At 50.2% G+C, this 20,664-nt stretch overlaps 2 protein-coding genes across 7 annotated transcripts in view; both read left to right on the top strand.

Moving 5' to 3' along the window:
* Positions 1 to 5,033, top strand: part of LOC120317197 (SPARC-related modular calcium-binding protein 1-like) — a 28,794-nt gene extending 23,761 nt beyond the window's left edge. For all 5 annotated transcript variants that reach the window (XM_039363621.1, XM_039363613.1, XM_039363588.1 and 2 more), the window contains 4 exons: positions 345 to 427; positions 915 to 1,014; positions 2,111 to 2,358; positions 4,500 to 5,033. In XM_039363621.1, the coding sequence (XP_039219555.1) occupies positions 345 to 427; positions 915 to 1,014; positions 2,111 to 2,351 (424 nt within the window). In that variant the 3' untranslated portion in view covers positions 2,352 to 2,358; positions 4,500 to 5,033. The remainder of the gene's footprint in view (positions 1 to 344; positions 428 to 914; positions 1,015 to 2,110; positions 2,359 to 4,499) is intronic.
* A 1,564-nt stretch (positions 5,034 to 6,597) lies between these two features.
* LOC120317191 (ADP-ribosylation factor 6-like) lies at positions 6,598 to 17,922 on the top strand. 2 transcript variants are annotated; one of them, XM_039363567.1, is made up of 2 exons: positions 6,598 to 7,955; positions 13,209 to 17,922. In XM_039363567.1, the coding sequence occupies exon 2, from the start codon at positions 13,243 to 13,245 to the stop codon at positions 13,768 to 13,770; it is 528 nt and encodes a 175-aa protein (XP_039219501.1). In that variant the 5' UTR covers positions 6,598 to 7,955; positions 13,209 to 13,242; the 3' UTR covers positions 13,771 to 17,922. The 2 variants fall into 2 exon arrangements, with proteins under 2 accessions (XP_039219501.1, XP_039219511.1); XM_039363577.1 differs by lacking the exon at positions 6,598 to 7,955 and adding an exon at positions 8,444 to 8,640.
* Positions 17,923 to 20,664: the final 2,742 nt, after the last annotated feature.

Raw genomic sequence — 20,664 nt, 5'->3', positions numbered from 1 at the left:
CACACGTTGTAAAGTTACCAAGGTTGGAGAGCCCTGGGTCAACCCGCTTGTCTGGATATGTCCTGGAACTGCAACTCCCAGCCTTCCCATCACCAAGAGGAATTCTGGGAGTCGCAGTCCAGTCCCAACATAGCGGACAGCCCCAAGGCTGGGGGAGGTTGTCAGAAGCAGACTGTGCAAAGAGAAAGACAGGAAAAACGGGGAGAGACCCAGATCTGGAACGGGTCTGGTTGGGGGTTTCTTTCACTTCCTAATGCCTAAAAATGGGGGGGTCCCCCAGGGAAAGCCTGGCAGACTTCCTGCCCCCCTCAAAACCTGCCTTCTCTTCATTGGTCCTTTTCCAGAAACTTTCCTCCGGACTGCGAAGCTGATGCAGCAACCAAGAGCACAGAATTAGGGTCCTTGTTCCGAGATCGAATCCTGCCAGGTAAGCAAGCAGCTGTTTCCCTCCTTTTAAAAATACAGGCGGTGGTCCTCGACCACCAACGAGCCCCAAATGTATCTGGCTCAGTGAGAAATTTGTTACGTGAGTTTTGCCCTGTTTTGCCACCGTCGTTAAGCGAGTCGTTGCGGTGGTGAAGTCAGCAACCCGGTTGTTAAATGAATCCGGCTTCTCCCTTGACTTTGCCTGTCGGAAAATTGCAAATGGGGATCCCACGACCCTGGGACACTGCAACCGTCATAAATGTGAGTCAGTTGTCAAGCATCCGAATGTAAATCGGGTGACTCGACGGTCGTTAAGTGTGAAAAGTAGTCACAAGTCCCTTTTCTCAGTGCCGCTGTAACTTCAGTCGCTAAAAGAACTGTTGTAAATCGAGGACTATCTGTAATAATAATAATAGGAAGAAATGTGTTGAAGCGACAACGAGGCTTTCAGCAGCTTTGTGTTCCTGTTTTTTGATCTTTCCAACTAGGTTGTCCTGGGTCAAAGAAGACACAATTCCTTACACAACTGATCAAAGCTTTAAGCTCCCACATGCTGCAGTCCAGGCTGATGACCATTCCCTACCGCAGGTAAATTTGGCTGACCCATCACGAAAAAGGGAGCCCCTTCGGTCTGTGAACCGCGCAATCAAAGATATTGTGCAGAGTTGTGTTTCTCAACTTTAAGGTGGGTGGATTTCAACTTCCACAATTCTCCAGCTAGCGTTTTGAACCTGAAGGTGGGTGGACTTCAACATGGTGTCTAAGGAATTCTGGGAGTTGGAGTCCACACCCCTTAAAGCTGCCAAGGTTGAGAAACACTTGAGTTAGATTGGAATATATCTAGGTCTGTCTGTCTGTCTGTCTGTCTGTCTGTCTGTCTGTCTGTCTGTCTGTCTCTCTCTCTCTCTCTCTCTATCTATCTATCTATCTATCTATCTATCTATCTATCTATCTATATATATATATATATATATATATATTTGTTTTCTGAGGTTTTCGCGGGTGTTTGTATGTAGGTCTTTGATTATTCGGGTTTTCTCCCGCGTAAAATTGGAAGTGTCTTGGCGACGTTTCGACGAAGTCCCATTCGTCATCTTCAGGCTGGTGTTTTCGGCTTCGTGCTTCTATGAGCACGAAGCCGAAAACACCAGCCTGAAGATGACGAATGGGACTTCGTCGAAATGTCGCCAAGACACTTCCAATTTTATGCGGGAGAAAACCCGAATAACCAAAGATCTGCATCTTTATCTATATAGATATATATCTCGTAAATAGATAAATGATTTATCTGGAGGGGAGAGAGAAAGGGAGGGAGGGAAGGAGAGAGAGAGAGAAAGAAAGAGAGAGAGAGAGAGAGAGAGTTTGGTGCAGTGGTAAAGATACTTGATCATGAACTGGGAAATCATGAGTTTTAATCCCACCTTAGCCATGAAAGCCGGCTGGGTGACTTTGGGCTAATCACCAGGAGACGGTGAATTCTAGTCCCGCCTTAGGCATGGAAGCCACCTGGGTGACTTTGGGCCAATCACCAGGAGATGGCAAGTTCTAATCCCACCTGGGTGATTCGGGACGAGGCGCTCTCCCTCAGCCCAACCTACCTCCCCAGGTTGTCGGGAACATTCTACTCGCCACCTTGACTTGCACCAACAATAAATCCCATAAAAATCGGACACTATCTCTGCAGGTTTCCGGATTCCTTGGCGGCCCCCAGCCTGGAGGAGCGGGCCGTGCGCTGGCAGTTCACCTATCTGGACAGGGACTTCAGCAACGGCGTGAGCGAGCGGGAGCTGCGCCCCTTCAAGCAGTACATGAAGCAGAACACCCGACCCAAACGCTGCGCCCGCAAGTTCCTGGATTACTGTGATCTCAGCGGCAACAAGCTGATCTCGCTGCCCGAATTCAGAGGCTGTTTGGGGCTCAGCTAACCTACCGGTGTGTATTTTGGGGCAGTGGGCTTTTGCAGACCTTCCCCCCTTTCTATTTGCAACTCCAGGGAAGGTGGGGGGACACGAGGTCTCCCCTAATGTAATTCCTGGGGCTCAAAGAGGTCTGGCAGAAGGTCCCTCAAAGATGGTTTGGACTCCACGTCCAACATCTGGAGAGCACTCTGCCCGCCCACCAGGAATGTGTGACAGCGAGTCCTCGACTTAACAGCAGTTCATTTACTGACCGTTCGAAGTCACAACCGCACTGAAAAAAGCAAGGGTGACCATTTTTCACACTTACAACTTGCAGCATCCCCAGGGTCACGTCATCCGAATTCAGCCGCTTAGCAACCGACTCATATCTATGACGGGTGCCGTGTTCTGGGGCCATGTGATCCCCTTTTGTGACCCACAGTTGCCAAGGGCCACAACAATGTGTCTGTGAAGGTGGAGCAACCGTCGTAAAACTGAGAATCGGTCATGTGTTACTTTTTCCGAGGCCGTTGTAAATTTAAACTGTTGTTCGACGAATCCTCACACATTGAGGACTACTTGTACTTGGTGCTACGACCAAAATTGGGAGCTGCTGGAGTTAGCAAGGCTGGGAACAAAATTAATTAGTGCTTTCTCAAGCCCCCCCCCCATCCCTTAATAAATCCATCCCAAGCCTCCTTCCCCTGCCCCCCCCCCCAATGTTATTCTGCCAATCCTTCCAACAAAAAGTTGTTTAGAGAGCAGATTAAGTCTGGATTAACTTTCTCCGCGACTTCCTTCCAAGTGGGTTAGGTTGGCATTCCTTCTTTTGTGAAAACAAGCCACCTGAAACCCTTTAAAAGAAATGGGGACAAATTGATTGTTTCTGTTTTTAACAGTTGAGGAACCCAAAACCGGCTTCCTGAATTAAAGACGTCAATTCAGAAAGCTGGAAGATGAAACACCTCTGCATCGTGGAATGCTTTTCATTGCCCAGTTGTGTTTCTTCCGTGGTTAAATTCTGTTGGGAATTTTTCTGGCTGGGTGTTTTTTGCTGATCCTTGTCTCAAGTGAAGTTTAATTCTCGATCCAGAACACCAGTGGTTGCCCCAAAGCAAATAAGAACAAGGAAAGTTTCCTTCTTGGGATGAAGACGTGGAAAAAAAGGAGGAGGAAGGATAGGAAACTTAAGATGGTATAATTGAGGGTGGAAGAAGCTGGAAGAAGACGTGTTCCAAATTATTGGCTTCCTTTGTCAAAAACAGTTTAAAGCATTAGTGCCGCTTTCTAAAGCCTTAGTAAGGCCACACCTGGAATACGGCATCCAGTTTTGGTCACCATGTTATAAAAAAGATGTTGAGACGTTGGGAAAAAAAAAGTGCAGAGAAGAGCAACTAAGATGATTAAAGGCCTGAAGACTAAAACATAGGAAGGACAGTTGCAGGAATTGGGTCTGACCAATCTAGTGAAGAAAAAAAAAAAAGACCAGGGGTGACATGATAGCAGTCTTCCACTATCTAGGGCAGGGGGTCTTCAAACATGGCCCCTTTGTGACTTGTGGACTTCAACTCCTAGAATTCCTCCGCAGCCATACTGGCTGAGGAATTCTGGGAGTTGAAGTCCACAAGTCATAAAAGGGCCAAGTTTGAAGACCCCTGATCTAGGGGCTGCCCCAAAGAAGAGGGAGTCAAGCTATTCTCCAAAGCACCTGAAGTCAGAACAAGAAACAAAGGATGGAAACTAACCAAGCAAGCAGAGAAGCAACCTGGAACTAAGGAGAAACTCCCTGACAGCGAAAACAATTAACCAGTGGAACAGCTTGCCACCAGAAGCGGTGGCCGCTCCATCACTGGAGGCTTTTAAGAAGAGACTGGACAGCCCCTTGTCTCCAATGGTACAGGGTCTCCTGCTTGAGCAGGGGGTTGGACTAGATGACCTCCGAGGTCCCTCTCAGCTCTTACTCCGATTGAGTTTCAATCAGTAACACAGTTGTTCAGTAAATCTGACTTCCTTGACTTTGCTTGTCGGAAGGTCACAAAAGAGAATCACACAACCCTGGGATGTTAAGTGCAAAGACCGGTCACTAAACAGAATGGTTGTAAGCCGAGGATTGCCTATATTGAGGGGTATTCCAACTTCCCGCTTCATTGATGTTTTTCTCCTTTCTGTTCAAAGGTTTTCTCTCCCGCAAAAGGGCGTGGAATCTCTCTCTCTCTCTTTCTCTCTCTCTCTCCCCCACGTTCCTGCCTCCCATGGCTGACGCTCTGCACTTTAAAGAAGGGGACTGGATTCTCTGCCAAGAATTACGAGGACGTTTCGGCAGCAGGGAAGAACTAGCCGGAGAATCGGTGCCCGCCAAGTCCAGCCCGCCCGTTCCCCCCTGGATTTGCTCCTTTCCGCTTTAAAAATGTCCATAGGAGACGCTGCAGTAATCCGCTGTCTTCGTAGATTTTGTAATAGTGACGGTATTTTTAATCCTCGCTTTATTTTTCACGGTGTCCTTCGAAAGGAAAAAATCTGACCGTCGGAGGAGGAGGAGGATGGCCGTCTCTGAGCGTTTTTAAAAACTTGTATTTTTTTTTTCCAAATAAAAGGGCAATTCCCCCCATCTAAGTCCCTGGGGAAAAATAAGCTGAATTTTAGAACCAACTTCTAGTCTTATCCGCAATAGGCTATTCGAACCAATAAATTATATACAAGGAAGGAAGATTTGATGCTCTTTTTTGAAATCTTGTCTTCCGCTTTTCTGGATGATTTATTCTGCCTTCCGCAGCTGTTTTCAGGGAAGTGGACTCTGTGTCATGTCTGTCTCCTTGACTTACGACCACTTTTAGGAGTGGTCCCACTTTTCAGTGCTGTTGTAACTTCGCTCACTAAATGAACTGTTTCAGGACTAGCTGCAATGTGCCAGCGAGCAAACATACAAACCAGGAAATCTTTTTTTTTTCTCCTTCCCCCCCCTTGGAAAAGGGGGCGCAAATGTCTATTTCAAGGAAGCCGAATTTGCTTAATGACCACGTGTTTCACTTAATAACCGTCGCGACTCGCTTAGCCACCACGGGCAAAAAAGGGTGTAAGATTGGGCCCAACTGACTTAACCACCTCCTCCAGCAGCCAGAGACGTTTGAAGGATCTTAGAAAAGCTGAGGAGCATTTGATCAGTTGAAGTATGGATTGAGACACCCCCCCCCCTCAGATATTCATAAGCAAATGTAATTTTTCTCAGCCTTGGCAATTTTCAGATGGCTGGACGTCAACTCCCAGAATTCCCCAGCCAGCTTGTCTAGTTTAGTGCAGAGGGCTAGGGGGGAACACGATAGCAATGTTCCAATATTTGAGGAGCTTCCACAAAAAAAGGGGGGGGGGGTCAAGCTATTCTTCAATGCAGCAGAAAGCAGGCAGGAGAAGAAGCAAAGGATGGAAACGAAGGAGAGAAGCAACCTAGAGCAGTGGTTCTCAACCTTTTTAATGCCGCGACCCCCAACCGGTCGTAAGTCGAGGACTACTCAACCGGTCATAAGTCGAGGACTACTCGACTGGTGCAGCACCGTTTGCAGAATGGGACTTTTGGCGGGCTCAGCAGGGCAGAGACAGCCTGGACCATTCCTATTGGCTTTTGAAAGCCAATAGAATGAGACTCTATTCAAGAGAGTCTATTCTGTTGGCTTTCAAAAGCCAAGAGAATAAAAGGGAGGAGCACAGCTAAGGAAAAGGGGGAAAAAAATGGCGGACTGCGTTGTTTGGCGACCCCCGTGAAATGGTCGTTCAACCCCAAATGGGGTCCCGACCCACAGGTGGAGAACCACTGACCTAGAGCTAAGGGGGGGAGAACAATTAACCAGTGGAACGGCTTGCCTGCAGAAGTTGTGGGTGCTCCACCAGCTGGAGACTGGACAGCCACTTGTCTGGAATTGTACAGGATAGGGTGTCCCCTGCTTGTGCGGGGGGGGGGGGGTTGGACTAGAAGACCTCCAAGATCCCTTCCGACTCTGTTAAGTCCACACATCTGAAAGCTGTCAAGGTTGAGAAACATTGGTCTAAAGCAGGGGTAGGCAACCTTGGCTCTTTTATGACTCGTGGACTTCAATTCCCAGCATTCCTGAGCCAGCTAGTCTATGCTGGCTCAGGAATGCTGGGAGTTGAAGTCCACGAGTCATAAAAGAGCCAAGGTTGCCTATCCCTGGTCTAAAGGCTAGACTGCAAAGGGGGGAAGTTAATTGCAAAAGATTGCCGATCGGTTAAGGAGGCAATGAGTTATCACAAATTGCGGCCGATCCAGGAATCTTTCTTTAAGCCACTGGAAATGGAACAGCCGGAGTGGATTCCCAGCAGCCTTCCAGTTCTCTGGAGCGGCCCGCCCTCTGCTGGCGGATTTCCGCATTTCAGCACGGTGAAGTTTTGCCCGTGAATTATTTTATTTCTTTCTTTAGCGAATGATATAGAGTACATGAATAACAGCAGTAAGCATATATAAAAGGAGGACTTAATACTCGGGTACACGTGATAGAAATATGCACTCAATTTGCTAGCCTTGCTGGACAAGCGTCTGGATTGCAGCTCTGTCTTGTTACACAACGCGCATAACGTTGCAAATCTTCCAGTTGAGAACAAGTTTGTAGACTTTTGCAATCTGGCTTTGCCGGGTTCCCACGCTAGTGTTGTCCTAGGTTGAAAACTGCAATGCAAGCTGGCCGCTTTACACACGTACACACACACACACACACATAACGTTGGAACCGAGAGAAACGGAAGTCACAAGTAGGAACCAGACTTGGCAATTCCAGATCCAGATTTCATTTGATCCTTCCCCCCGTCCTCCGTCTTCTCAATCTGTAATGCGAGACAGGAGCAAGAAGGAGACCGGGGGGCGGGCGGGGTGAAGCATTTTAAGCCTTTTTTCAGTTGCATTCATCTGAACGGACTTTGCATCTCTTCTTTCGCCGAGTCAGCTCTCCCAAGTCCTTTCTGCTCGGCCGTCCTACCTTGTCGGGCTGCTGTTCCCGAAGCAAAAGCCCCGTCTCCGGAGCGCCCGAGGCTTTCTCGTCCAAAGGCGTCAAAAGGCAGCTCCACCCGGATGGGAAGAGAAGGGAGGGGAGGGGAGTAGAAAGGTACCCATCGCCCACCTCTTAAGGCGCTAGCCCTTTAAGAGGAGGCGAGCATGCGCGCTGACGCCAGCCGTTGAGCGAGGCGGGGGGAGGCTCCCTTTCTGCGTCCGCGCCCTTTCCTATTCCGGGACCCACGAGCTGCGAGGGGCCGATCCCAGGCGGCCAGGGACTTCGCAGCCTCGGCCGGCCACCCGCCCGAGAAATCTCTGAAGCGGCGGCCGGGCTGCGCCGGAGCCGGGCTGGGAAAGGAGCGGGCGAGCGGGGCGAGCAATCCGCGGATGACTTTGCAGCCGGCGGAAGGGGCAGCAGCGGCTGTGGCGGCAGCGCCCTGCGGGGGGTCCGCGTGGAACGTTGAGGCCCGCTTCCCTTTGTGACGCCGCCGGGGAAAGTTTCCCAACGTTCCAAAGGCGCCTTTGATCTTCTTCCCCGCCGCGCGCGCCGGGAGAAAGTCAGCCGGACCGGGACCCCCGCCCCTTGCTCGGCCGTCGGGGCGCGCCCTCGCCGCCTCCGCCTCCTCTCTTCCCAGGTGAGTGAAGGGCGAGGGGGGTGTGCTGAGTGCCTGGCCTGCTTGGGAGGACCCTGGGAAGGAGAGAGGGGGGGTCCTTTTAAGGCGTGGCCCCTGGCTTTGCTCCCCGGCGGGTTCTTTGCCTAACCCCCCCTCCCTCCCTCCCTTCATCTCCCCAGGGGCGCGGCCTTTGAAGCCCCTACCGCTCTGCCGCTTATGGCAAGACGCGAGTCTGCCGAGTCGTGCGAACGCAGCCTTGGGTGGTGGGGCGCGGCCGGGAGGAGTGCGGGGACGGGAGAGGGAGAGAGAACGCTTTCCTTTTTGCAGACCCCCCTCCCACCTCTGCGGAGACCCCCCCCCGTCTTTCGTCCCCTCACAGCCCAAAGGGGGGGGCAGAAGAGGTTCTTGAAAAAGTTGGAGGTCAAAGGCAGGACGGGGGAGGGGGGGGAACCGAGATGGAAAGCGGGGCCCTCGCTCCGCCCTCCGCTCAGAGACGCGTCCGCAGCATTTCAGGGGGTGGGCAAACTTGAGGATGGGAAGATCCCCCCCCTCCCCTCCGACGGATGCGCGCCCGGGCGCCGCCTTCCCCGAGTGGAGCTTTGGGTGGGATCTCGGATTTGAATTAAAACTGGTCGGCGCTGGCAGGGAGGCAGGGAGGTAGGGCTGCGGCGGCGGCAGAAGACACGTGTTCGGATCCGGAAGCGCGGTGCGTTCTTGTACCGCGCGTGCAAAGTGTGTGTGTGTGGGGGGGGGGAAGCAAGCAGGCAGGCGGACGGAGAAGGGCCTTTCGGTCCGGATCGGGGAGGCTGGGCGGGGTGGGGTGGGGGGGTTGCGGTCTGCGGGGCGGAGGAGCCCCGGACTTCCTCCCCCGGACTTCCTTTCTTGGAAACAATGTTGCCGTTTCTTCTTCTTTCGCTTGTTTGACTCCTTCGGGGGGGGGGGGGGAAGAGCTAAAGTTCGTTTCGGGGCGGTTTGCGGGGTGTGTGTGTGTGTGTGTGTTTTCTCGGGTTGTGCATTGTGAACGGCCTCTGGAGCAAAAATGTCCCTTTTTTCTCTTTTTTTCCTGGAGCAAACTCTTTTTTCCCGGAGCAAAATATCTCTTTTTTTTTTTTTTGCTTGCTTTTTTTCTTCTTGAAAGCTCACCAACAAATTCCCTTCAAAGCCACTTCGGCCCCGCAGACCGCAACCTTCCCCCTCCCCTGCTTGGGGGGGTGGGGTGGGGTGGGATGGTCAGTGCCGCCCCCCCCATCCAGGGTCATTTCAGCCTGGCTCAAGGACAGGCTGGGCCCTTAAAGCCCCGGACTGAAGGTTCCTCCTCTCTCCCCCCCCCATTTGAAGAGTCTGTGGAGCTGTTTAAGTCAGCCTGGAGCTGAGCCTGCAGCGTCAAGCCAGCTTGAAAGCGAGGGGGGGGGGTGAAGGGTGCTTTTTCTCTCTCTCTCTCTCTCTCTAAACCAAAAAAAGAAAAAGTTTCCAGGCCTTTCATGTGATTCATCAAACTTCCAAGTGACAGGCTGCCGAAGAAGTGGGAGCAGGCAGGTGTGGGACACCTTGTTGAAGGCTGCTATTTGGGGAAGGTGGAGAAAGTTGGCAGCGACCTTTTTGAAGTAGGGTGTTTTCTCCTGAAAATGGTTGGGAGCTCGGATTTTCTCTCTCTGAAGAAGTGCTTGTGTGTGTGTGTGTTATAAAAGAGACTTTGCCCACCTGGCCCTCCATTTAGGGCAGTGTTTCTCAACTTTGACCATTTTAAGGCATGTGGACTTCAACTCCCAGAATTCCACAGCCAGCAATGCTGGCTGTGGAATTCTGGGAGTTGAAATCCACATGCCTTAAAATTGTCAAGGTTGAGAAACACTGGTGTAGGTAGCCCTTCCTCCCTTCCTTCTTTCTCTCCCTTCCCTTTCTCCCTCTCTTCTTTCTCCCCTCCCTCTCTCTTTCTGTCCTTCCTCCTTCTCTTCTTTCTTTTTTCCCTCCCTCTTTTTCTATCCTCCCTCCCTCTCTCTCTCTCTCTCTCTCTCTCTTTCTGCAATCTTTTAAACTTGGAGCTGAAGTAGCAAACCCTGATCCGGAAAAAAGTCTGATAAAAAGAAACGAAGGTTACTTTGGGGAGTTTTAGAACCTGTGAAACCGGGTGTGTGAGGTGGGGGGGGGCAGTTGGGACACTCCCCATGGGAAAGTCAGCGTGTCGGAAGGCTGCTGAGAACTTCAGCGATGCATAAATTTAAATTGAGGGTGGGGAACCCGTCTGAAATGAGTTTCCAGATGAAAATGAGGTCTGGAAAGTCACCTTTGAAGCTGGTTTCGTTTCACTTTGTGCCCTCCCTGTGGATTTGGGCAGAGGTCTCCAAACTTGACAGACGGTGGGACTTCATTCCCCCAGCTGGCTGAGGAATTCTGGGAGTTGAAGTCCACAAGTTTGAAGATCCCTGGATTTGGGCCTTAACAAACCCGTGATCTGGAATTGGACAAGGAAGGTCATTGAGTATCGTTGGTCTTTCTACATTGTGGCTGAAAAACTGGAGGGGGCAATTTATACCACAATTTCAAAAAGCGCTGGCCTTGCAGAGTAAGGCCCAAAGGGGATAGAAACACCAATTCCTCGCTGAGAGCTAGTAGGATGAAGAGGCAGGATTGTTTGCCGAGGTCAGCTCTTCATTCACCTGTAGAACAGGCCGGTCTTCCCCTCCCCCCTTCTCAAACTTAACCACCTTGCAAGGTGACTAAAAGTGCAGACTCTGGAAGGGAGCTGGGCTCGGCCGCGCATGTCTTTGTGGTTTGGTATCTTTGCTTCTAAAACGGTGACCTTCGGGTTTTTTTCTGAGTTGGGGAGGGGGAGGAGCCCCCAAGGTGGGTTGGGCCACCTCTTCTGAGAATCTCTGAATGTTGTTACTTCCTCTGTGTGTGTGTGTGTGTGTGAGAGAGAGAGAGAGACTTTCTCTGCACACTGAGACCGAAAGCCTGGGAACTTGGGACAGAAAAGAGGAGAAAGATTTGCGGGCCAAGGAGGCAGGGACGGGTACACAGGTGGTCCTCGGCTTACAACCGTTCATTTAGTGACCGTTCAAAGTCACAACGGCACCGGAAAAAGGGACTTATGGCCGTGTTTCACACTTACGGACCTTTGAAGCATCCCCAGGGCCAGCTTATCAACTGCAGTGATTCTCTTAACGACTGTGGCAAGACAGGTCGTAAAACGGGGCAAAAACCCAACTCAACAAAGGTCTCGCTTAACAACATAAACTTTGGGCTCCCTTGTGGCCACCCGTAGAAGCAACTTTGCAAGAACGTGCGGGTAGAGCGGTTGATAATTTGTGCCCGGTTGATAATTTGTGCCCTTTCCCGATTCCTTGTCCCGCCCAGTTGAATCACTGCACTAATTGCAGAGCGTGACTAATTGCAATGCAAATACGCAGGTGTCGCCCGGTGCACCTGGAGAGTTACAGCTTCGGGGGGGCGGGGGGAACTGGTCTGGAGACTTTGAAAAAGGGCAGAAACGGGATTGGGGTGGGACAGCCCCGTCCGTGGGGCAGCTTTGCTTTTCCTGTCTGGAGATGGAAACGTGCACGTGCCTTTTTCAACGTCCCCGAAGCTCTGTTACTAAGCAAGACGGTTGCTAAGTGAATTTTGGCCCGATTTTATGACTTTTCTCGCCATGTTTGTTAAGAAAATCACTGCAGGTGTTAAGTTCGTAACCGGCTGGGTTAAAGAGCCTGGCTTCCCGCCCCCCCCCCTTGACTTTGCTTGTCCAAAGGTCGCAAAAGAGGAATCATGCGACCTCGGGATTCTGCGGCCGTCATAAAGGTGAATCAGTTGCCCAGCGTCTGAGTTTTGGATGATGTAATGGTCGTAAGTGTGAAAAATGTGCGTAAGTCAGGGCTGTTGTAACTTTGGACGGTCACTAAATGAACTGGCAAGTCAAGGACTTTTTTCAGGTGGCTTTTATGCAGCAGGGCAGAATATTTATTCTGGCCCTGCTTTGCTGGTTGATAGTTGGATGGATGAAAAACGGGGGGTGGTCCTTGACTTACGACGATTTGCCTAGCGATCATTCAAAGTTGCAGCAGCACTGAAAGAAAGGGACTTACGGCCCGTTGCGGCCTCCCCACAGTCGCGTGATCAGAGTTCAGGCGCTCGGTAGCTGACTCATACTTGTGACGGTCGCAGTGTCCCCCCCGGGTCACGTGATCCCCTTTTGCGACCTTCGGACAAGCAAAGTGAAGGGGGAAGCCGGATTCACTTAACAACCTTGTCACTAATTGAGCAACTGCAGTGATTGGCTTAACAGCTGTGGCGAGAAAGGTCGTAAAATGGGGCGAGACTCGCTTAACAGCTGTCTCGCTTAGCAATGGAAATTTTGGGCTCCATGGTGGTCGCAAATTGAGGACTACCTGTATTCTTTTTAAAAAAAGAGTAAAAGTTGTTTTAGATCCTCAAATCCCTTCTCTCTTTGAGGTTGGGAATGGGGAGTTAGGAATTGTGGAAGAACTGTGTATATAATAAAATATAATAATAATAATTGGCCGTACCAATTTGGATCCTTGGCACCTCCACGAATGTTACGGGTTTTCATTCATTCATTCCTGATATGCTGCTTTCACTTTGGCAGCCTTAAACAGAATAACAGTGTGGGAAGGGACCTTAAAGGTCCTCTAGTCTGACCCCCTGCTCAAGCCGAACATATCGCTTCAGACAAGTGGTTGTTTGGTCTCTTTCTTCTTAAATTATCTTGCTGCATTAAGTACCTAGCTGAAGAGGACTTGAAGTTGGAAGGGAACAGACTTTTCCAGTTGACAAGAAGGGAACCTCCCTTGTTGTCTGGGAAAAAAAAATAATATTCTCGCTGTAGGAGGCCATGCTTTGCTCAGTTCTGCTTGGCAACTGCCACCCGCGTGGCTCTGCTCAGGTGAGAACAGGGAAATAGCCAGGTAAGAGGTGGGAGAGGTTTGGCCAGGGGTGGCGGAGAGGATTTAGTTAGACTTTAATAACAGAGTTGGAAGGGACCTTAGAGATCTTCTAGTCCAACCCCCTGCTCAGGTAGGAAACCTAGACTATTTCAGACAAAGGGCTGTCCAGTTTCTTTAAAAACCTCCGGTGTTGAAGCACCCACAACTTCTGGAGGCAAGTCGTTCCACTGGTTAATCATTCTAACTGCACTCCGTGGAGTGCATCAAGGCACTGGCAAGACCAGGATACGTGTAAATGGTGGTTTAGTGCTTCTGCTGTTCTTACTGTGTTTTCAACCCCCTTCTCTCCTCTTCCTTCCCCCTCCCCCTCCAGTCTTGTATGGACTGTGTGGTCCTGGCCTGCAGCCATGGGGAAGATGCTATCCAAGATCTTCGGTAACAAGGAGATGAGGATTTTGATGTTGGGCCTAGATGCCGCCGGCAAGACCACCATCCTTTACAAGCTCAAGTTGGGCCAGCCCGTCACCACCATCCCCACCGTGGGCTTCAACGTGGAGACGGTGACCTACAAGAACGTCAAGTTCAACGTCTGGGACGTGGGGGGCCAGGACAAGATCCGGCCCCTCTGGAGACACTACTACACCGGCACCCAGGGCTTGATCTTTGTGGTGGACTGCGCCGACCGGGATCGGATCGACGAAGGCCGGCAGGAGCTTCACCGCATCATCAACGACCGCGAGATGCGGGACGCCATCATCCTGGTCTTTGCCAACAAGCAGGACCTCCCAGACGCCATGAAACCTCACGAGATCCAGGAGAAATTGGGGCTCACTCGCATCAGGGACAGGAATTGGTACGTCCAGCCGTCTTGCGCCACCTCGGGGGAAGGACTCTATGAAGGCTTAATGTGGCTTACTTCTAACTACAAATCGTAATTTCGGGGGGGGGGGAGGGCCAGAGAGCTAAACGGGCGCACGCACACCTCCCTCACCGATGAGTACTTCAAACGTTCCTTCTCTTCCGTCTTTGGCCCCCCCCCCAACTCTTCCCCAACTCGTGGCAGAGGGTCTCACCGGCACAGGCAGAAGACCCTGGTTGCTTCTCTCTCTTGGAAGATGCCTTGATTTCTGCGGAGGGAAGAGTGGAGGGGAGGGGTCCTTGCCCCCCCTTTGATCCATAGCTACCTACCTGCTCCCCTTCGGGACATTCCCCCCCCCCAGCCCGCTGCTTCTCTGGACTCGGGTCGCTTCCGAATGAGTCGAGTCTAACGCCAAAGGGAAGACCCTCGTGAAGAACGTTGGCTGGGACCAATTCCAGGAGCTCTGGGTCAACTTGGGGGTGGTCGTCCCCCCCGGACCCCCTTTTAAAGGTGGGAAAGCTTGGCACCTCCAAGGAACTGAGTTTGCTCTGCCTTGGCCTCCTGAAGCCGTCCTCCTGACTGGGCATACCAGGTTGGCAGAGGAGACGCGTGAAGTTCGGAACGAAGGTGCTGCGTTGGCAGCCAAGCTTGATGGGGATGGGAACTCCTGGCGGATTGGCTTGCTTCCTCAGGTTGCCTCTTCCAGTGTCTCCGTCGGGAACGCCCTGCCCCGGCCTTGTCTGGCCTCGCCTCTCTCCTGACCTGTTCCACCTGCTTGGAGGAGACAAGGGCGGGCATGCCTAGCGCCCGACCAAACCCGTTTGCCCGCTGCGAGGAGGGAGTGGAATGGAAGCCGCCGTTCCTGGGCGGGTGTCTTCTCCACAAATTCCTGCCTACGGCTCTGTCCAGAGTTCTCTCCATCCCCCCGTATAAACATGGGACGTTCCCAACTCAAGGGGGACCACAACGGGTGTCCATCACATTCCTTGACCCGCAAATCCAGACTCGGTTCCCGTATCAAAGAGAACTGGCCATCTTCCCGTGGGACGGTCATCTACGGACCACGATTCTTATGGTGCCAACATGCCGGGCCACCCGGGCCTGGTGAATCGGAGCAAAGGGCCCATCCTTGGAAATTTACCTCTCTCTCTCTCACTCACTCTGCTTGAGGGGCGTGTGCGAGAGTGTATGTGGGGGCTACGGGTTCCCACTCCCCCAGGCGTGTGCAGGACGTTGTTTCTTGAGAACAAAAAAATGCGCTTTGATGGTTCAGTTCCAAGCGGTGGGTATAAATCGTCTTTTTTTTTTTAAAATTGTACCGATATGATCCATTATAGGGGCATAAATCTCATTTCCAGCACCTTAGATTGTGTGGCCTTCAGCACAGAGCAGTGTTTTTCAACCGTGGCCCCTTTAAGATGGGTGGACTTCAATTCCCAGAATTCCCCAGCCAGCATCTTAAAAGGGGTCACGGTTGAAAAACACTGGCATAAACCAAAGAGGAGTTTTTCACCAGGAGGCTGTGGGGTGGGGTGGGGGTTGTAAGACCCTCCTCTCTAATTTCAGCCCTTTCCAGTTGCTAAAAAAAACCCCAATTCCTCCTGTTTGCTCGCTCGCTTTTTAAATCCTGTTTTGTGGATAATAAGCAATGGCCAATTTGAAGTGCTGGAACCATTGGGCTGAATTGCTCCCATTCCTTTCCCTTAAGCAGTTTTTAATTCCTCTTTCCCTTTAAAAAAAAAACCCTCTATTTTACTAAGAGGGCTTCGGAGGAATTGGGGAGCATTGCAAGTTGGCTGCAACATGGAGAGTGTGTGGGGTGTGTGTGTGTGGACTCAGCTTCCTCCTCCCCAAGCAATTTCCAAGCATGTCTTGATGCACGGAAGGAGACTTGCAACTTCTCTTTTAATCCCACCCCTCCTTTTAATTCATGGGAGGGGGGCTTGCCACTTCTCTTTTAATCCCACGCCTCCTTTTAATTCAGATCTTCTCATCCCCGGCCTTGCAAATGGCAAAGATGCACGATTCTCACCCAAATCCTTGAAATTCGAATTCTGACCAGCTTGGAAGGAAGGCCTTGGGGTGGGGGGGGGGAGAGGAAGAAAATCTGGAATGAGAAAAAGAGGGAAGAATTTATTTTTTCTCTTCTGCTGCTGCTGCTGCTGAGAACGGTGGCTGTGCTAATCCAGAAGGGGGGGGGTGCAAAAAAAAAATCAGATTGCATTTTCTGTCCGCAGTTTTCCACTGCGGCTTGCACTCTGGGTGTGAACTCCTGGATCAGATGTGACTCACGCCTGCTCAAGGCGTGTCCTCCACCCGGGGAGGGGGGGGGGAAGGAGAGCTTCTGGGTTGCGCTGAGCCAGCTTAAAATGTTCTTTTCCAGTCGTCTTCCTGTCCCTCCACGCTCAGCTGAGCCCTTTTTGGATTTCCAAAAGCGCAGCAATAATTGTGGCAAGGGTGTCTTGTAGCTTGTGGTCAAAAAAAAAAAAAAAAAGTCAAAGTGGAGGCCGGAATAGCGTGATCGAAGCCCCATCTGTGTGTGGTTTTTTTTTTTAATATTTGAAAATGTTTAAATATTATTTTTTTTTTTAAAAAAATGTTTTTTAAAAAATTAAAAATTGATTTTAAAAAACAGGCAGAAGTTTGATCGTGCGGTTCGGGAGGTCATTTTGACTTTTTTTTTTTTCTTTGAGCCGTAGATGCGCCTGAAAGCTGGAATTCTCCCCCCACCCCTAATTTCTCCAACGTTTGCAGGGAGAGCACGTGACAGTGTTCTTTGATCTTTCTTTTCTGGTGGTTTCCTTCCAAGCTCCCGATTTCACCCGTTTGGGTGAAAAGTTATTCGGAAATATTTTCGGATTTGGAAAACTTGTGCAAGGGCGCCTGTCTAAAGTTGTGTGCATGCGATGGACATTCTCCAAAATGCTTGCAAAATGGGTTTCTTTACCATGGCGGCTTGAAGATGGGTGGACTTTGACTCCCAGAATTCCCCTGCCAACATGGTAGGAGGAGGAGGGGGGGGGAATTCTGGGAGTTGAAGTCCACTCACCTTTGAGCTGTTTTATGTCATCCAGAGAACTGGTAGGGCAGGAATTCAGCCTGGAGAGATGTATTGGGGTAGGGGGGACCCCTATTTCTGCTCTGTCCCCTTCTGATGGGGGTAGGGTCCCTCCCCACCTCTTCCCCTCCAGCTTTTCTCCAAAATAATAATATTTTTGAAAGAAATTTTTATTTGGGCCTGGGGACGTGCATCGTGTATGTTGCACTAAGACTGCAGGACCACCCTCTCCATCATTCCCCATCTAGCAGTGGAGCAGATGGGATTGTTAGTCTCCCCCCCCCAATCTGTCTGGGGTGCTCAGAAAGACGAGGCTGTGGGGAAGGGACATCCACATTTAAGGGAAGGGGCTTCATCCTGCTTGAATGGGTGGCCCCAAATCTGAGCATATACAGCCGTAGATGGGATGCAGGGAAACATCTTTGTCCTACCAAGTCCTTCCTTGGCTGGGAATGCTGGCTCTTGTAGTCCTAATCTGTCTAACAGGTTGGGAACGGTGGCGGGGTATATTCTGAAGGCACTTAAATCCTCAAAACCAGCCCTGAAATGTTTAGTGGGTTGGTTTTTTTTTTTATCATGGCTTGTAATTTTTCATGTTGGAATCATTCCGAAAAAGAAAAAAAAAATCACTCATAAAAACCCAGGCATGGGGTGATGGCTATTATTTTCCTTCCCCTGCCCCAAGCCTGGTGGTGCTCAGAGGCTGATCTGTGTGAAAATAGCTCATTTTTTTTTATTTTCCTCTTTTTTCCCCCACCCTCCCACCCCCGTGCCTTCCGTAAGGGCTGTCACTTATAAAAGGAAGAACAAGGTACTTTTTCTGTAACTTAAAACTGCAGCTGGTTAACTTGAATAAGCTGGTCTGTTTCGGGGTTTAAAATAAAATTAAGGGTGTTCTTTTTTTTTTTTTTCCTTCCATTCCCCTGAATTAAAAATGAAGGGTGTGTTTATTGGATGCTAAGCTGCACATACAAAAATGTACTGTACATTTATTGCTGGAGTTTTCTTTAGAATCTTTTTTTTTTTTTTGGCTAGGGTGCGGGAAGGGTGGCGTTCACACGTCCCTCGTGGCTATGAGTGCCTGGGGTGGGAACCCCCTTTTACAAACAAGGGCTCACTGTTTCGGTTTTTTTTTTTAAAAAAATAAATAAATGATTTTCGAGTCTTCATGAAAATGACGTGTGTCTTTTTTTTGTAGAAGCCAGGAAATCGTTGAGATCTGTCAGTGACCGGTCTGCCATTCCCAAAATAATCTGTGCTAAATAGAGATAGTGCTGGATCTACAGTAGTTCGTTTAGTGACCGTTCAGAGTTACAACGGCACCGAAAAAAGAGCGTTTTTCACAGTCACGGCCTTTGCAGCGTCCCCGTGATCACGTGATTAAAATCGAGAGGCTTGGCAAGTGGCATGTACTTATGACTGTTGCTGTGTCCCAAGGTCATGTGATCCCCTTTTGCCACCTGACAATGGGGAAGCCAGATTCACTTAAAACCAGGTTATTATCTTATCAACTGCGGTGATTTGCTTTAACGACTGTGGCCAGCAAGTGTCTCCCTTAACCACAGAAATTGTGGGCTCAGTCGTCGTAATTCGAGGACTATCTGCATTGGCGATGCCAAAGGAAAAATCATTGTGATATCTCTGCTGGTCTTCTAGAACCAGCACCAGCTCACTGTAGAGAATTAGGTTTGGGCCTAATATGTATAATTAGACCCATGACTTAATCCTCCTCACCAGGGAGAAGAGAGCTGCATTTGTGGTTTGACCAAAAATGTTTTGTTCCTCTTTTTAATTCTGGCTTAAAACGCAGCTGTGATTGATGTCAGTCAATCGTGGGGCCTGCTGGCGTTAAAAAAAGTTTCGTTTCCTTTGTTCCCTCTGTTATTACTGGGAACAGCAACTCGCATCCTTTGACGCGGTCCTCGGGACTTCTCAGTTTTAGGGAAGAGGAACGGGGAAGCCATATTTATTTTATTTAATATTCAATCAATCGGAATAGAGCTGGAAGGGACCTTGGAGGTGTTCTAATCCAGCCCCCTGTTCAAGCAAGAGACATTATGCCAAGGGTAAGCCACCTTGGCTTTTTTATGACTCGTGGACTTCAACTCCCAGAATTCCTTAGTCAGCCATGCTGAGGGAAAAGGCAGAGGTTTCCATGCTGAGCCATGCTGGCTCAGGAATTGTGGGAGTTGAAGTGCACCAGTCATGAGGGGGCCATAGTTCCCCCATGCTGGCTCAGGAATTCTGGGGGTTGAAGTCCACGAGTCATAAAGCGGCTTAGGCCTAGACCAGGGGTAGGCCACCTTGGCTCTTTTATGACTTGTGGACTTCAACTCCCAGAATTCCTGAGCCAGCCATGCTGAGGGGAAAGGGAGAGTTTCCAAGCTGAACCATGCTGGCTCAGGAATTCTGGGAGTTGAAGTCCGTGAGTCATAAAGCGGCTTAGGCCTAGACCAGGGGTAGGCCACCTTGGCTCTTTTATGACTTGTGGACTTCAACTCCCAGAATTCCTGAGCCAGCCATGCTGAGGGGAAAGGGAGAGTTTCCAAGCTGAACCATGCTGGCTCAGGAATTCTGGGAGTTGAAGTCCGTGAGTCATAAAGCGGCTTAGGCCTAGACCAGGGGTAGGCCACCTTGGCTCTTTTATGACTTGTGGACTTCAACTCCCAGAATTCCTGAGCCAGCCATGCTGAGGGGAAAGGGAGAGTTTCCAAGCTGAACCATGCTGGCTCAGGAATTCTGGGAGTTGAAGTCCGCGAGTCATGAGGGAGGCAAGGTTGCCTACCCCTGCCCTATGCTATTTCAGACTAGTGGCTGTCCAGTCTCTTCTTAAAGACCTCCAGTGATGGAGCACCTACAACTTCTGGTGGCAAGCTGTTCCACTGGTTAATTGTCCTCACTTTTAGGAAGTTTCTCCTTAGTTCCAGGTTGCTTCTCTCCTTGATGATTTTTCATCCACAGTTTCTTGTCCTGCCTTCTGGTATTGCAGTAAACGAAACCGAATGTAGTTGTGGGGCAGTCCCACAGGCGAATTTCATTTTCTGTCCTTGCCTGATGCCCATGCTTGGCACACGGGCTTCCTAAATTGTTCCCCCATCATTTCGATTCTTCCAGTTGCGTGGGTTCAGTGTGCTTTGTGGTAGAAGTGAAACACTCAACCGTCTCTTGTGGGTGCGCACACACACACACACACACACACTTCCCTCAGATTAATCTGGAACACTCTGTCCCTTAAAGCAAGACCAAGGTAATTACCAGTTGGATTTTTTTTTTTTTTCAAAAAAAGTCATTTGAGTTGTTTTTTTTTTTTAAACTTATTAAACATTACAATTACAAAGAAAAACAAAGGAGAATATTTGTGGCTCGGGAAGAGGCAGGATGCTGGAGACATCGACCAGCCAGGAGCAAGACTCCATCTTTCACATCGATGTACACTGAGGTCTGGTGTGCTGTGAAGCCTCTTGCAATTTATCGCACCCAAGCAGTAGAGAATGCCTCCTGGGGAGGGTTCACAAGCTCAACCACTGACCCCAGGCCCATCTGGAGATCCGCTGCTTCTCGGAGGCGGTGCGAACAGGTTACGGCAACGCTGGCAAGGAGGAAGGGCATGTGAGCGACAAGCAGGAAGTGGTATTGTGTAGCATGTAGTGAAGCTGGATTGCAGTTCTGCCAAACCCCGAAGGAATGTTTGCTGCTGCTGGTCACAGGAAGTGATGAGGCAATGAATCACGCTACCCATGCTCCTGGTTGCTCCCTGGCTGGATTGGGACCGAATGATGCCAAACAGGTGATGTACGGTTGGCACCATGGCACAATGCTCATTGCCACACTCGGGCAGTAAGACTAACGTGTTGCAAGAATCTAGCTTCAGAAAACGGATTAGTGTGTCCTTTTGCAATGGGGCAACTCCCA

This window comes from Crotalus tigris, unplaced genomic scaffold (assembly GCF_016545835.1).
Source record: "Crotalus tigris isolate CLP2741 ecotype Arizona unplaced genomic scaffold, ASM1654583v1 scf7180000017590.881132, whole genome shotgun sequence".
Taxonomy (NCBI): Eukaryota; Metazoa; Chordata; class Lepidosauria; order Squamata; family Viperidae; genus Crotalus; species Crotalus tigris.
This window is presented reverse-complemented; position numbering and strand designations above follow the sequence as displayed.

Excerpts from the sequence above, each read along its gene's own strand:
- LOC120317191 (XM_039363567.1), top strand. The coding sequence starts at position 13,243 with ATGGGGAAGATGCTATCCAAGATCTTCGGTAACAAGGAGATGAGGATT.